Source organism: Triticum urartu, unplaced genomic scaffold, assembly GCF_003073215.2.
Source record: "Triticum urartu cultivar G1812 unplaced genomic scaffold, Tu2.1 TuUngrouped_contig_5382, whole genome shotgun sequence".
NCBI classification, from domain to species: domain Eukaryota; kingdom Viridiplantae; phylum Streptophyta; class Magnoliopsida; order Poales; family Poaceae; genus Triticum; species Triticum urartu.
In genome coordinates, this window is record NW_024116053.1 from 1 (window position 1) to 13935 (window position 13935).

Below are 13935 nucleotides of genomic sequence, written 5' to 3' on the forward strand. Positions count from 1 at the left end.
GCGCGAGCGCAGGGCGGAGGACGGGTGGTGATCAGACGCTGCCGCCTCGGCGGAGGCCGATGCTCGGAGCTGCTCGAAGAAGAGGACCTGCACGACCAAGCGCAGAGGGAGGCGCTCGTTCTGCACGGCGTGGGAGCTCGCCTCGGCGGTCAGCTTCTTGCAGTCCATGAGCCCGCACAGCCTCTTCTTCTCACTCTTCGTCAGGCTCGGATGCTCCTGCACATGACACATTATTTCAGTTCAAAGTTCTGACTGAGCTCCAACAAACAAACACATGAACATGATGATCCAATCCAATACTAGTATGTAAATGGGCAAGTGTGTAGGTACGTACCTTGAGATACATGTCAATGGCGCGGTAGAGCCCATCGTGGGTCGGCCGAGCCGCGAGGGGCGCCATTTCAGCGATGGCGATGAACTTTTGGAGAGGGAGATTGGGGTCTTTGGCGATCTCGGCTAGATACCCGTCGACCAGCCTCACCAACGCGAGCTCCGAGTCGCCGCCAGAGACCAAAGAGGCCGGGTAGCTCTCACCGTCCTCCAATGCTTCATCATCGCCGTTGCGCTGCACCATGAACTCCTCCAGTATCGAGGACACCAGGTCAACATTGTAGAGAGCATTCTCGTCGGAGCTCGCGGGTATCAGAAGATCAGAGACGGAAGCTCTGTCCAGCTGCGAGCCGATCCTCTTTACCAGGTCGCCGCGCAAGGTCTCGTCTGACCCCAGTAAGCACGCCGCTCTCACCAGCTTGAGCAGGAAGCCGCAGGAGACGGAGCCTCTCTCAGGTGGCAGCAGAGAAATGATGGTCTCAAGAGCCGCACGGTGCCGTGTGCAGTCAAGCCCGTTGCTCGCAGCACTGTCCAAGGTGCTGAACAGCCTTCGGTACGCGTAGGCTCGCAGCGCTTCTCCGACCACCTCGCCGGCGGTTCTCCCCTTGGCCTTGATGGCCAGGATCACCTTCTTGTACAAGCCCATCTCGAGGTCGCAGATGTCCTCCACCCACCAGTCCCTGGGCACCGTCAGCTGCTTCCTCACGCCGTTCCAGTGCGAGTCGGGGTCGCTCTCCGACGGCAGCTTCTTCCGGTTGTAGGTGTACGACCAGTCGACCTCCGAGGGGTCGATGGAAGCCTTGGCCGCGATGGAGTCCACACAGTGGTTGATCACCTTCAGGTTCTCTGACCAGGGAAGGAGCGACCTTGTTGTCTGCAGCACGATGATCGAGTCCTTCCAGGTGCGGAATATGCTGGAGGAGAGGAACACATCAATCTTGTAGATGAGGTTCCCTTTGTCGATCGTCTCGAACATTTCGAGAAACTCGGCCGCGCAGCGGGCCGCGAGGACGTTGTACGCGTTCAGCGTGACGGTCATACCATAGCAGAACTTTGCACAGATTTCAAATGCTGAAGGTCCACCGGGGATGTCAGAAATGTCTACTTCATCGTTGCCTTCCTCGTCCGTGGAGGCAACCAATGTTTGCAGACGGGAACTCTTGGACAAAAGTGGGAACTGCACGCAATTTGAACAACAATGTCAGTACTATTTAACCAAGGACAGAATTGCAATGGATATGGATCAGCTGTCACTAACTCTACTGGATTATATGTCAAAAACTCATGCGAAAAGCTTTAACTTCAACCAATGTAAGGGGTCATAAAACAGTATATGCTAAAAACGATATCACATATACTCTATCTCCCTCTAATTGACATATAAAATTGTATAATCGAAAGGACTTGAAAGTGCACATTTGAAGCAAAAATAGTGTGGAGGGGCATTTGAACGCTTGATCAAAAAGAAAAGTGAAATTGTACCTTATGAAGATAAAACTTGACATCTCCTACAGTGATAACAATATCCGTCGCCAGTTCAGTTGCCACAAACCTACAAAAGACATTCCAACATATAAATGTAGTGCAAACTGAGACACGACATGACATAGAAGTGTACAGCATACAAGACGAACATACAAGGTTGCAAAATGATTAAAATTTTGGAGATGAAAATAGAATAAAAATGCTTAGTATTTAAAGTGTTTGCATGCATATTTTCAATGACACCTTTGACATCATCATAGGCAAACATCACTAGTATATTTTCAAGACATGAGCATCTTGAAGATTTTCTGATACTGAAATGTGTCAATGATTTGTCAAATTGGGCATCCAGTAACTTTAAGACAAATAGATATGTTGCACAATGGAGTCTCATGCAAATCTACATCAGAAATAGTAATGGAGTTAATGAGAATGAGAATGAATGATAAACTAATTCATAGGTTTGTTTTAGGACCATGTTGGTTCAGAGAATCGGGACCGCAATAATTGCAAGGAAAAATGATCACACACGGCGGAGGAAGAAAACATGTTTTGGGAAAAAGAATGAGACATAAAGCAAAGATCCCTAGAATCTGAACTATAACATGAAATGACATAACAAACTCATCCACTCGCTGAATTGGCTAAGAGTAAGAAAAGGAATGGCAGAGTGATAGCCTAAATAAAGTACCAAGGGCAAAGATATAAAGTGAAGAAAGCAAATTCATGAAAGGTAGCCATGTGTATATGACAGGTATAACTAATCAGACTACTAAGTGGTCCAAGGAAAATGATCTGACAACAAATGGAACTTCATTTTCAAAATGGACCACACCACCACCAACCCATGAACACTGAACATGCTAGAAGAAATATATACGAGGAAATTGGCACATGCTCTGAATCTGAAGTATACAGAAAACGTAAGAAGACATGCCATTGGCAAAGAATCAGAGAAGATGTATCTGTAAAGGAGATCAATTGTATCGAGAGCCTTTTGAGCGCGATCATGAAAACCCACTGCTTAACACAAACAGCACTCTCTTTCACACATAACCTTTTGGTGCCAATCATTGTCGAATGAACAATAATAATAGTACACACTTCACTGCAAATGTTTTGTAATTTAGAGTAGACCCGGCTGCTTGTTATACCATTGCTACAAACTACGAAATACTAATATAGCTAGTATAGCTTTAATAAGATCAAGCATTCAAACTTGCTTGACATGGGTAGTACAAAGATCTGCCCAACAAAACCCATAATCATACTTCTAACTTAAGTTTGCAGCTAAGTACTCAGGGTGTTTGCAAGACAAAACTTCAAGAGTTACTATCTTGGAGTAGACGATTTTGAAGTTCGCTAACAAAGTAACAACTGCAACTCAGCATAGATTACAGAGGAACAACATCAAGTTAAGTTGGTTTCTGTCGCGTTAAAACTTTGTCCCAAGGTCTGTAGTTTTTCTTTTGTACCATATACTTTTTTAGAACATGTACCTGTTATGTTTGTATTTAATAATAATAGAAAATAGGCCTATCTCATATTAACTCATGTACACAAATAAGAGAAGCAGATCCCTGCTAACTTTGGACAAATAGAGAACTAAGGATGGCAGTAAAGTTTAATCAGGAATATGAGCGTACAGCCACTTTTATGTACACAAATGGATCAACTACAACTCATGGACTACAGGCTGAAAATAGAAGCTAGACCACAAGTGATCAAATCAGTAGAAAAAATAATAAACCAGAGTGAGAAGTCAAACAATATGCATTAGTTCACCTGATATTCCCCTCTGTCTGAAAGACATCTGGCTTTGCTCCAAGCTTCATATACTTCATCTTCACACAACTGAGAGTAACCTGAATCCCCTCTCTGTCTTCTCCTTGTCTCCAATCCAATCACCACAGATCAGAACGAAGAAGCACGAAGTGACAAGATCCCTGAGCTATAAAGCTGTAAAGATCTAGGTCTTGGTGTTCCCCTTGCTCATGGCATTGCCAAGGCCAAGAAACCAATTAAAGTAGGATATCTCTCTCTCTCTAGATTGGCAAACTATTTCAACAATCTTGTGGAGCTCTGGGTCCACGAGAGCACAATGCCAGGAATCCAAGAACTCCCCCAAAGCTGGATCACACAAGCAGCACCTGCAAAGCAGCACGGAGCAGCACCTTGGGGTGAGGGGACAGCGGGAATAATTGGTGAGGCAAGGAGGGATGGGGTGTAGGGAGACCATGGGAACAAGCACTAGTGAGGCTGGAATCTTATCAGGTTGCAGTGGAGAAACCCACATGAATGGGCACCGGAAAAATAAAACCAAAGTTGGACTTTTTAAAGGAATTTGCACATGAATGCAGTCAATCGGAGAATAAATAAAGAAGCCGCAGAACGGTCTTGTGCAAACCGTTGCTTTTGCTGTACCAAAAAATAAGATGGGGAGAAACAGAAAAAAACACACACTGTAAATTCAAGAAAATGGCGAGAATATGAACTGCGTATAGAGCTGAAAATATACAACAAATGCGTGATAAAGCTTGATTTTGTTTGAAGCAAGGGATGAATACACTGGGAAAGTGAGAGAGACGCACAAAATCGTCAATGCAAGATTCACATTCCAGGAGAAGAACTGCGTACAGAAACGGAAGCAAAGGGGATAAAAAATGGAGGAGATTACCTTTGGCCAGGGATATGGAGAACCGCGAGAACGGAGAATTTCCAGGAGAGGCAGAGCGGAAGCGCCCAAGATCGCGCTCGCGCACGGACGGAAATGGGAGGAGCAGTCAATCAAGCGGACATCTGCGTGATTCAGGTTCTGTGTGTGTTCTCGGGACAAGACTCGCTTTGCGACTACTCCAAAGCAAGGAGTAATGGAGTTAGTTTAGCTTTAAAAGCTAGCGGCGGTGGGGGGTGGCAAATGGCAATGGCAATGTGCCATTGGGTGGGGCCGGAGAATGGACTGTTCTGCCCCCAGAGATCACTGCTCCCTCGTCTCCGCTGCATGCTGGCACAAACAATTTTCTTTTCTTTAGTTTTGAGTAAAATTAACCATGCTTTTAGATTTTCTTTTAATAAAGGGCAACAATTTTTATTACTAACTTAAAATGTAGCATAAGGTGATACATACATACATACCATAACAAAATTATGCCCTACTTACACACAGCCACGTGGAAGTGTTGTCGGGTTCCGTTTGGTGACGGCGGGGATTGCTTGTTGGAGGTTTTCGACCTCGTCCGCTGCTGGGGCAACAGGCCGGGGTACTTATCCCTGGCGGTTGTCTTGGGGCGGGTGTCTTACAACTAAAAGGACGTTGTTAGTGCCGGCCAGGCATTGCCTGGACTCACCGATATTCTCCTGGAGCTCGATGGTGTTGCGGAGTATCCTTCTAAGACTTGCAATGATCTTCTGCCTCCTGGCTTATCATGTAGCGTGTCGTCTAGCACCGCGGTGGCTTGGAGGCCGCGGGCTGGTGTTTGGAGTAGGGTGGTGTCCATAGGCTCATCGAAACTTATGCCCACCTCGCGACCTTGGGCCACGAGGGCATTAGTGGTTGCCCTTGGCTGGCGAAGAGCTCGGCGTCGCCTCTCATTGTTCATCGTTTCTTGCCGTCGTGCCTTCTGCGCGGCGACCACCATCGTGTTTTTCTGTAACTGTAGTTGGGCGACTAGGGTAGCCTACCGGAAGGCTTCTATTGTCTGTGTGGTGGGATCGCTCCTTGGTATGGGAACGCTGAACAATTGCAACTCCTCTTCAGTAATGAGGGGCTGCATCATCGTGGTCCTAGCGAGGCTAGAAATTATGGCCCCATGGGTTGTGAAGCTCGACAGGCCAACGCCGAGGATGTTGAATTTGCTTGGACAGTGACCAACTGGGGGTGGGGCCGGAGGTGCTGATGGAGCGATGGCCACTGGCTCCGGGACTGGGGGCTGTGAGGTTGTAAGCCCCACGTGTGTTGTTGTGGCTCCGCTAGCGTTGGGTTTGATCGGATCCATTGGTGTTGAAGAACTTCTGGCAGGATCGCTACTCGTCTATGATGCAGTCTTCTGGTATATGGTTGATGAACCAATTGTCCAGCATAATGGCGACCAGGCGGTGCGACATCAGGGTGGGCTAAAAGAGTCAGTGTGAAGTCGGCGCAGTGATCTGACCTTAAGGCCAAGGTTCGAGCCTCGAGTACTAGATGTCTTGGTCCAAGATCGCGCCCTTCGAGCCGAGAGTCACTAGCGAGGACATTGTAGGCCCCGACAAGACGGGTCGAGCCTCCATGTCGAAGCTGATATGGTCGTGCAAACGCGTCTGTATCTCCCACCAGTATGTGGCCTCAATGTTCTGTAGGACGAAGCAGCCCCATAAGTCGACAGTCGATGGAAATGGTGTCATGAACCCCGGTGTGGGTGGGTGGGTGGTCGGTGGGTTGATGTCGACCTAGCCAGCCCTGCCCATGCCGAAGGTGATGAAGCTTTCTCCGGGCGGGAGACCACCGAAAACGTGAGAAGACCTGATCTGGGTTCGGTCCCTGGTCGACGCAACCCCTCCGTGACACGTCGATGGACCGTGCGTGGAACTATCAGTACCCTCGGTAGGGTGGCAAACATGTCTGGAAGTACCAGACCAGAGATCGCACAAGGAGTTTACCCAGGTTTGGCCCCTCTGGGAGAGGTATATCCCACATCCTACTTCTGGTTTGTATTCATGGTGGAGTACCTCATACGAGGTTTACAAAGGGGGATGATGTTATGACTACTGAGAGTTTGTTCTACAATAGTAGATGGGAATGGCTACCCCTAGCCCCACCTTACATAGATGACGTGGGCTAGGGTTTTACAGGAGATCGGTCTGATCTAAGGCGCCGTCCTCTTGGCTTGTGCGCCAAGATGATCTCTAGATGTTCATCTGGGCTCCGGGGCTCCCACCAGTCATCAGATCCTTGTTGGGCCTCCTAAGCCTCGTGGCTAGTTGTCGGCTCGCCTCTGAGAGGCCACCCCTGGTGTACTACACCGTCATACTCTAATGCGTATCTTCCATCTCACTGAAAAGTGTCTGATGTGTTGATGGAGATCGAATCGATGAGAGATCTTAGCTAACTAAATAACGAAGAGCTAGCTAGCTAGAAAACTTACTATTTTCAAGGATCATATTGCTACTTATGAGTTGCGTTGGGATTTCCTCAAAGAGGATAGGATGATGCAGTACAATAGAGATAAGTATTTCCCTTAGTTAAGAGCCAAGGTTATCAATCCAGTAGGAGAATCACACAAAGCCTCGTGAACATCACCTGCACACACAAAAGCAAATACTTGCACCCAACGCAAACAAGGGGGTTGTCAATCCCCTCGTTGGTTACTTGCAAGGATTAAATCTTGTAGTGGTAGATAATAAGATAAATTGCAAAACAAAATAAAAGAAATAAAATTGTAGTAAGGTACTTTTGTGTTTTTATATATGATAAAAGTAGACCCCGGGGACATAGTTTTCGCTAGAGTCTTCTCTCTCGAGCACATGGCATACGGTGGGTGAACAAATTATTGTTGGGCATTTGATAGAAAAGTGCATAGTTATGACGATATTCAAGGCAATGATCATGTATATAGGCATCACGTCCGAGACAAGTAGACCAACTCCTGCCTGCATATACTACTATTACTCCACCCATCGACCGCTATCCAGCATGCATCTAGGGTATTAAGTTAATAAAAACAGAGTAATGCCTTAAACAAGATGACATGATGTACACAAAGTAAACCCAATCAATATGAATAAACCCCATCGTTTTACCCTTACTGGCAACAATACAAATACGTTCTTGTCCCCTACTTTATCACTGGGATATAGAGCACTACAAGACCGAACCCATTACAGAGCACCTCTCACACTGAAGATAAAATCAATCTAGTTAGTCAAACCAAATGGATAGATCGGGGAGAAATACAAAGCTATAACAATCATGCATAAAAGAGTTCAGAGAAGACTGGATTAATATTCATAAATAATTAGATCATAAACCCATAATTCATTAGACCCCAAAAGAAGATTACATCGGATAGAACTTCAAAAACATCGATGAGAACATTGTATTGAAGATCAAAGAGAGAGAAGAAGCCATCTAGCTACTAGTTATGGACCTGTAGGTCTGTGATGAACTACTCACACATCATCCGTAGGGCAGCAAGGATGATGTAGAAGCCCTCCATGATCGATTCCCCCTCTGGAAGAGTACTGGAAAAGGTCTCGAGGTGGGATCGCCATTGGTGTAAAAGAAAATATGCGAACTTGATTGTTGACTCTAGTGCAAGTGGGAGACTGTTGGAAATATGCCCTAGAGGCAATAATATTTGTATTATTATATTTTCTTGTTCATAATTAAAAAGTTTATATCCTATGCTATGACTGCTATGATCCTGGAATACACAACTCAGTGGAAAACTCATATGCATGTGTGGAATGATAAACGGTTAAATAAAAGTTTCCTAGTCTTGCCTCTAGGACTAGCTCAAGTGTTGTTGGTGAACACATTTTCCGGATCTTAGGATATCGTTAAAAGTGTTAAACGATAGTCCTAAAACAACATTGAGATTATGACATTACAAGAATGATCATACTGAATCGACCCAAATTTGTCTGTTACAAATTGAATAATATCGTCTATAATCAATTGTAATAATACATAGTCTTAACTTGTGATTTTGCTCCTTAGACCATGAAAGCATCATAGTCACTTCTACCGAACGGTGAGATTTGGGGTTGCTCAAACATCACCTATAACACGGTGATCATAAAGACAACTTACAGGTTCATCAGAAAGTTTGACAAGGGACTAGATAGCTCGAGAGTAGGATTTACTCCTCCGACGATGGAGAGATATTATTAGGGGCCTCTCAGTATAACAGCATCCAACATCATCTGGCCAGACACGGGTGACTACGTCACGGGGATGCCGGAACACAACAACGGAAAAGGAACAAAACCAATAGACGAGGATTTCGGTATAATGAGCATGTGTTGACTCAGGAGGATACCGATGCATACCAGGTTTTGTAAAGTATCACGAAGCAAAGGGAACATCACATGATAACCAAAGGTTCATTCGAATATCATTCCTGTGCTCATAGGGATCAATATGGACGTCCACGGTTCCGCTATCGGTCATTGAACGAAGGGGTTTCATTCATGTCTATGAGTTACCGAACCTATAGGATCACAAGCTTCAAGAAATCACGGTCTGCATAGTGTTAGTACTACGGGAGTGATGAGAATGTATTTTTGGAATTTTTTCATTAATATTCGGAATAGTTCCGAGAGGATCCAGAAGCAGTTCAGGGTCACTGGAAGGGTTTCGGAGAGTATCGGGTAATTACGGGGTATTACTGATATACATATATATGTGCAAAATGTTTCCGGGGATGTTAAATTATATATAAAATGTTCTGAAAATATTTAGAACTATTTAATATTGAATTTAATATCAACAGGACTTAAAAGGCCAAGAGGTGAAAGGTAACTTGGGCCACAAAGGCCCAAGTGGGGGAGGCGCCCCTTCCCTAAGGAAGGAGGCCAAATTGGGGTGGAGGGGGAGTCAGACTCCTCCCCATAGGCCGGCGCACCAAGGAGGAGTCCTTCCTCCTTGGTGGCAGCCCTTCCTCTCCCCTCCAACCTATATATACATGAGGATTTGTCCTCTTTTGATATACAAGTTTTGGAGCCTCATCTATGTTGGGGAACGTAGCATGTAATTTCAAAATTTTCCTACGATCACGCAAGATCTATCTAGGAGATGCATAGCAACGAGACGGGGAGAGTGTGTCCACGTACCCTCGTATTCCGAAAGCGAAAGCGTTAGATTAACGCGGTTGGTGTAGTCGGACGTCTTCACGATCCAACCGATCCAAGTACCGAACGTACAACACCTCCGTGTTCAGCACACATTCAGATCGATGACAACCCTCGAGCTCTTGATCCAGTTGAGGGTCGAGGGAGAGTTTCGTCAGCACGATGGCGTGGCGATGGTGTTGGTGATATGACCCGCGCAGGGCTTTGCCTAAGCACTACGACACTATGACCGGAGGAGTAAACTATGGAGGGGGGCATCGCACACGGCTAAGAGAACTATTGGTATGCCTTTGGGGTGCCCCCTGCCCTCTTATATAAATGAGGGGGAAGAGAGGCCGGCGGCCAGGAAGGGCGCGCCATGGGGGGAGTCCTACTTGGACTCCTAGTCCAAGTAGGATTCACCCCCCCCTTTTCCTTTCTTCCACCGAAGGGAATAGGAAGGAGAGATAGAGGGAGAGGGAAAGGGAAGGGGGCACCGCCCCCTCCTCCTTGTCCTATTCATACTCCCTAGGAGGGGGCATGCGGCCACCCCCCGCGGGCTTCCCTCTTTATCCCTTAGGCCCATGTTGGCCCAACACTTCCCCGGGGGGGTTCCGGTAACCCCTCGGTACTCCGGAAAAACACCCGAATCACTCGGAACCATTCCGATGTCCAAATATAACCTTCCAATATATGAATCTTTACCTCTCGACCATTTCGAGACTCCTCGTCATGTTCGTGATCTCATCCGGGACTCCGAACAAACTTCGGTCACCAAAACACATAACTCATAATACAAATCGTCATCGAACGTTAAGCGTGCGGACCCTACGGGTTCGAGAACTATGTAGACATGACCGAGACACATCTCCGGTCAATAACCAATAGCGGAACCTGGATGATCATATTGGCTCCTACATATTCTTCAAAGATTTTATCGGTTAAACCGCATAACAACATACGTTATTCCCTTTGTCATCGGTATGTTACTTGCCCGAGATTCGATCGTCGGTATCATCGTACCTAGTTCAATATCGTTAGTGGCAAGTCTCTGTACTCATTCCGTAATGCATCATCCCACAACTAACTCATTAGTCACATTTCTTGCAAGGCTTATAGTGATGTGCATTATCGAGAGGGCCCAGAGATACCTCTCCGATACTCGGAGTGACAAATCCTAATCTCGATCTATGCCAACTCAACAAATACCTTCAGAGACACCTGTAGAGCATCTTTATAATCACCCAGTTATGTTGTGACGTTTGATAGCACACAAGGTGTTCCTCTGGTATTCGGGAGTTGCATAATCTCATCATAGTTAGAGGAATATGTATAAGTCATGAAGAAAGCAATAACAATAAAACTAAACGGTCATTATGCTAAGATAACGGATGGGTCTTGTCCATCACATCATTCTCCAATGATGTGATCTCGTTTATCAAATGACAACACATGTCTATGGTTAGGAACTTAACCATCTTTGATTAACGAGCTAGTCAAGTAGAGGCATACTAGGGACACTCTGTTTTGTCTATGTATTCACACATGTACTAAGTTTCCGGTTAATACAATTATAGCATGAATAATAAACATTTATCATGATATAAGGAAATGTAAATAACAACTTTATTATTTCCTCTAGGGCATATTTCCTTCATCACCCAAGCTTGAGTGATACTTTCTCCTTCACGAGGCCAAAAATTATATATGTAATTCCGGTCACGATGAACCAGATGCATAGGATAAATTTTTTGATGAAATTCCAATTTCAATCGGTTGTAGTTCCATGATCCAATATCATCCAATAGCCTATACCATGTCAATGCCTTCCCTTCAAAGATAAAGGGAAGACCTTCTTCTTGACAACATCCTCGGGCATACCTGCAAGCTTAAATAATCCACAAAGTTCATCCACATAGATTAGGTGCATATCGGGATGTAATGTTCCATCTCCTGTATAAGGATTAGCTAGCGGTTTCTCTATCATACCCGAAGGAATTTCATAATAAATATTTTCAGTAGGTGCAGTATGTTGAGGAGCAACTAATTGCGGTTCCGGTCGAGGTGAAGATACCCCGAACAAACCCCTCAAAGGATTATTTTCCATAGTAACAAGTGACATTAAATTTCAGCACATTATATAAATGTTTCCTTACCAAATTCCACTTACCAAAGGCTCTTCACTCCCCGGCAACGGCGCCAGAAAAGAGTATAGGGGATCTATCATAGTCCTTTCGATAAGTAAGAGTGTCTAACCCAATGAGGAGCAGAAGGAAATGACAAGCGGTTTTTAGCAAGGTATTCTCTACAAGCACTGAAATTGTCGGTAACAGATAGTTTTATGATAAGGTAAATTGTAACGGGTAACAAGTAAATATAGTAACTAGGGTGCAGCAAGGTGGCCCAATCCTTTTTGTAGCAAAGGACAGCCTGGACAAACTCTTATATAAAGCAAAGCGCTCCCGAGGACACATGTGAATTACTGTCAAGCTAGTTTTCATCATGCTCATATGATTTGCGTTCGTTACTTTGATAATTTGATATGTGGGTGGACCGGTGCTTGGGTGCTGCCCTTCCTTGGATAAGCCTCCCACTTATGATTAACCCCTCTCGCAAGCATCCGCAACTACGAAAGAAGAATAAAGGTAAACCTAACCATAGCATGAAACATATGGATCCAAATCAGCCCCTTACGAAGCAACGCATAAACTAGGGTTTAAGCTTTTGTCACTCTAGCAACCCATCATCAACTTATTACTTCCCAATGCCTTCCCCTAGGCCCAAATAATGGTGAAGTGTCATGTAGTCGATGTTCACATAACACCACTAGAGGAGAGACAACATACATCTCATCAAAATATCGAATGAATATCAAATTCACATGATTACTTATAACAAGACTTCTCTCATGTCCTCAGGAACAATCATAACTACTCACAAAGCATATTCATAATCATAATCAGACGATTATTAATTATCATTAAGGATTTGAACATATGATCTTCCACCCAATAAACCAACTAGCATCAACTACAAGGAGTAATCAACACTACTAGCAACCCACACGTACCAATCTGAGGTTTTGGGACCAAGATCGAATACAAGAGATGAACTAGGGTTTGAGAGGAAATGGTGATGGTGAAGATGTTGTTGGAGATTGACCCTCCCTCGATGAGAGGATCGATGGTGATGACGATGGGGACGATTTCCTCCTCCCGGAGGGATGTTTCCCCGGCAGAACAGCTCCGCCGGAGCCCTAGATGTCAAATACATATTCCTTCGACTATGAGATTATGAAACTCCCGGATACCGGAGGAATGCCTTGTGTTCTCACAACGTAACTAGGTGATTATAAAGATGCTCTACAGGTATCTGTGAAGGTGTTTGTTGAGTTGGCATAGATTGAGATTAGGATTTGTCACTCCGAGTATCGAAGAGGTATCTCTGGGCCCTCTCAGTAATACACATCATAAGCTTGCAAGCAAACGACTAAGGAGTTAGTATAGAGGTGATGTATTACAGAACGAGTAAAGAGACTTGCCAGTAACGAGATTGAACTAGGTATGAAGATACCGACAATCGAATCTCGGGCAAGTAACATACCGATAGACAAAGGGAATAACGTATGTTGTCATAACAGTTCGATTGATAAAGATCTTCGGAGAATATGTAGGAACCAATATGGGCATCCAGGTTCCACTATTGGTTATTAACCGGAGAGGTGTCTCGGTCATGTCTACATAGTTCTCGAACCCGCAGGGTCCACATGCTTAACGTTCAATGATGATATTGTATTATATGAATTATGTGATTTGGTGACCGAATGTTGTCCAGAGTCCCGGATGAGATCACAGACATGACGAGGAGTCTTGAAATGGTCAAGAGGTAAAGATTGATATATAGGAAGATAGTATTCGGACACCAGAAGAGTTCCAGAGTGTATCGGGCATTTATCGGAGTACCGGAGGGGTTACCGGAACCCTTGGGGGAATATATGGGCCATATGGGCCATGAGAGGGGAGCACACCAGCCCACAAGGGGTGGCGCACCCCCCTATGGCATGTGGCCGGATTGGAGAAGGAAAAAGGGGGGTTTGGTCCCCCTTCCTTTTCTTCTCCGGTGGAAAAAGGAAAAGGGGAGGGGGTGGGCGCCACTTGGGGAAACCCCAAGTAGGATTCGGATCCTACTTTGGGTGCCCCTGGCTGCCTCTCCTCCCCTCCCACCTATATATATGTGGGGAGGGGCACCTAGAACACACAACATCAATTGTTAGCTGTGTTCGGCGCCCCCCTCCACAGTTTACACCCCTGG

At 45.4% G+C, this 13935-nt stretch overlaps 1 protein-coding gene across 1 annotated transcript; it reads right to left on the reverse strand.

The window, feature by feature from the left end:
• Positions 1-8: 8 nt before the first annotated feature.
• LOC125529153 (BTB/POZ domain-containing protein NPY2-like) lies at positions 9-4710 on the reverse strand (the record flags this gene model as incomplete). The annotated part of the gene is made up of 5 exons (XM_048693561.1): positions 4493-4710; positions 3601-3965; positions 1813-1882; positions 335-1507; positions 9-216 (listed from the first exon to the last, which is right to left on the reverse strand). Coding segments are annotated over exons 2-5 (1510 nt in total), but the record flags the coding sequence as incomplete, so codon positions are not given.
• Positions 4711-13935: the final 9225 nt, after the last annotated feature.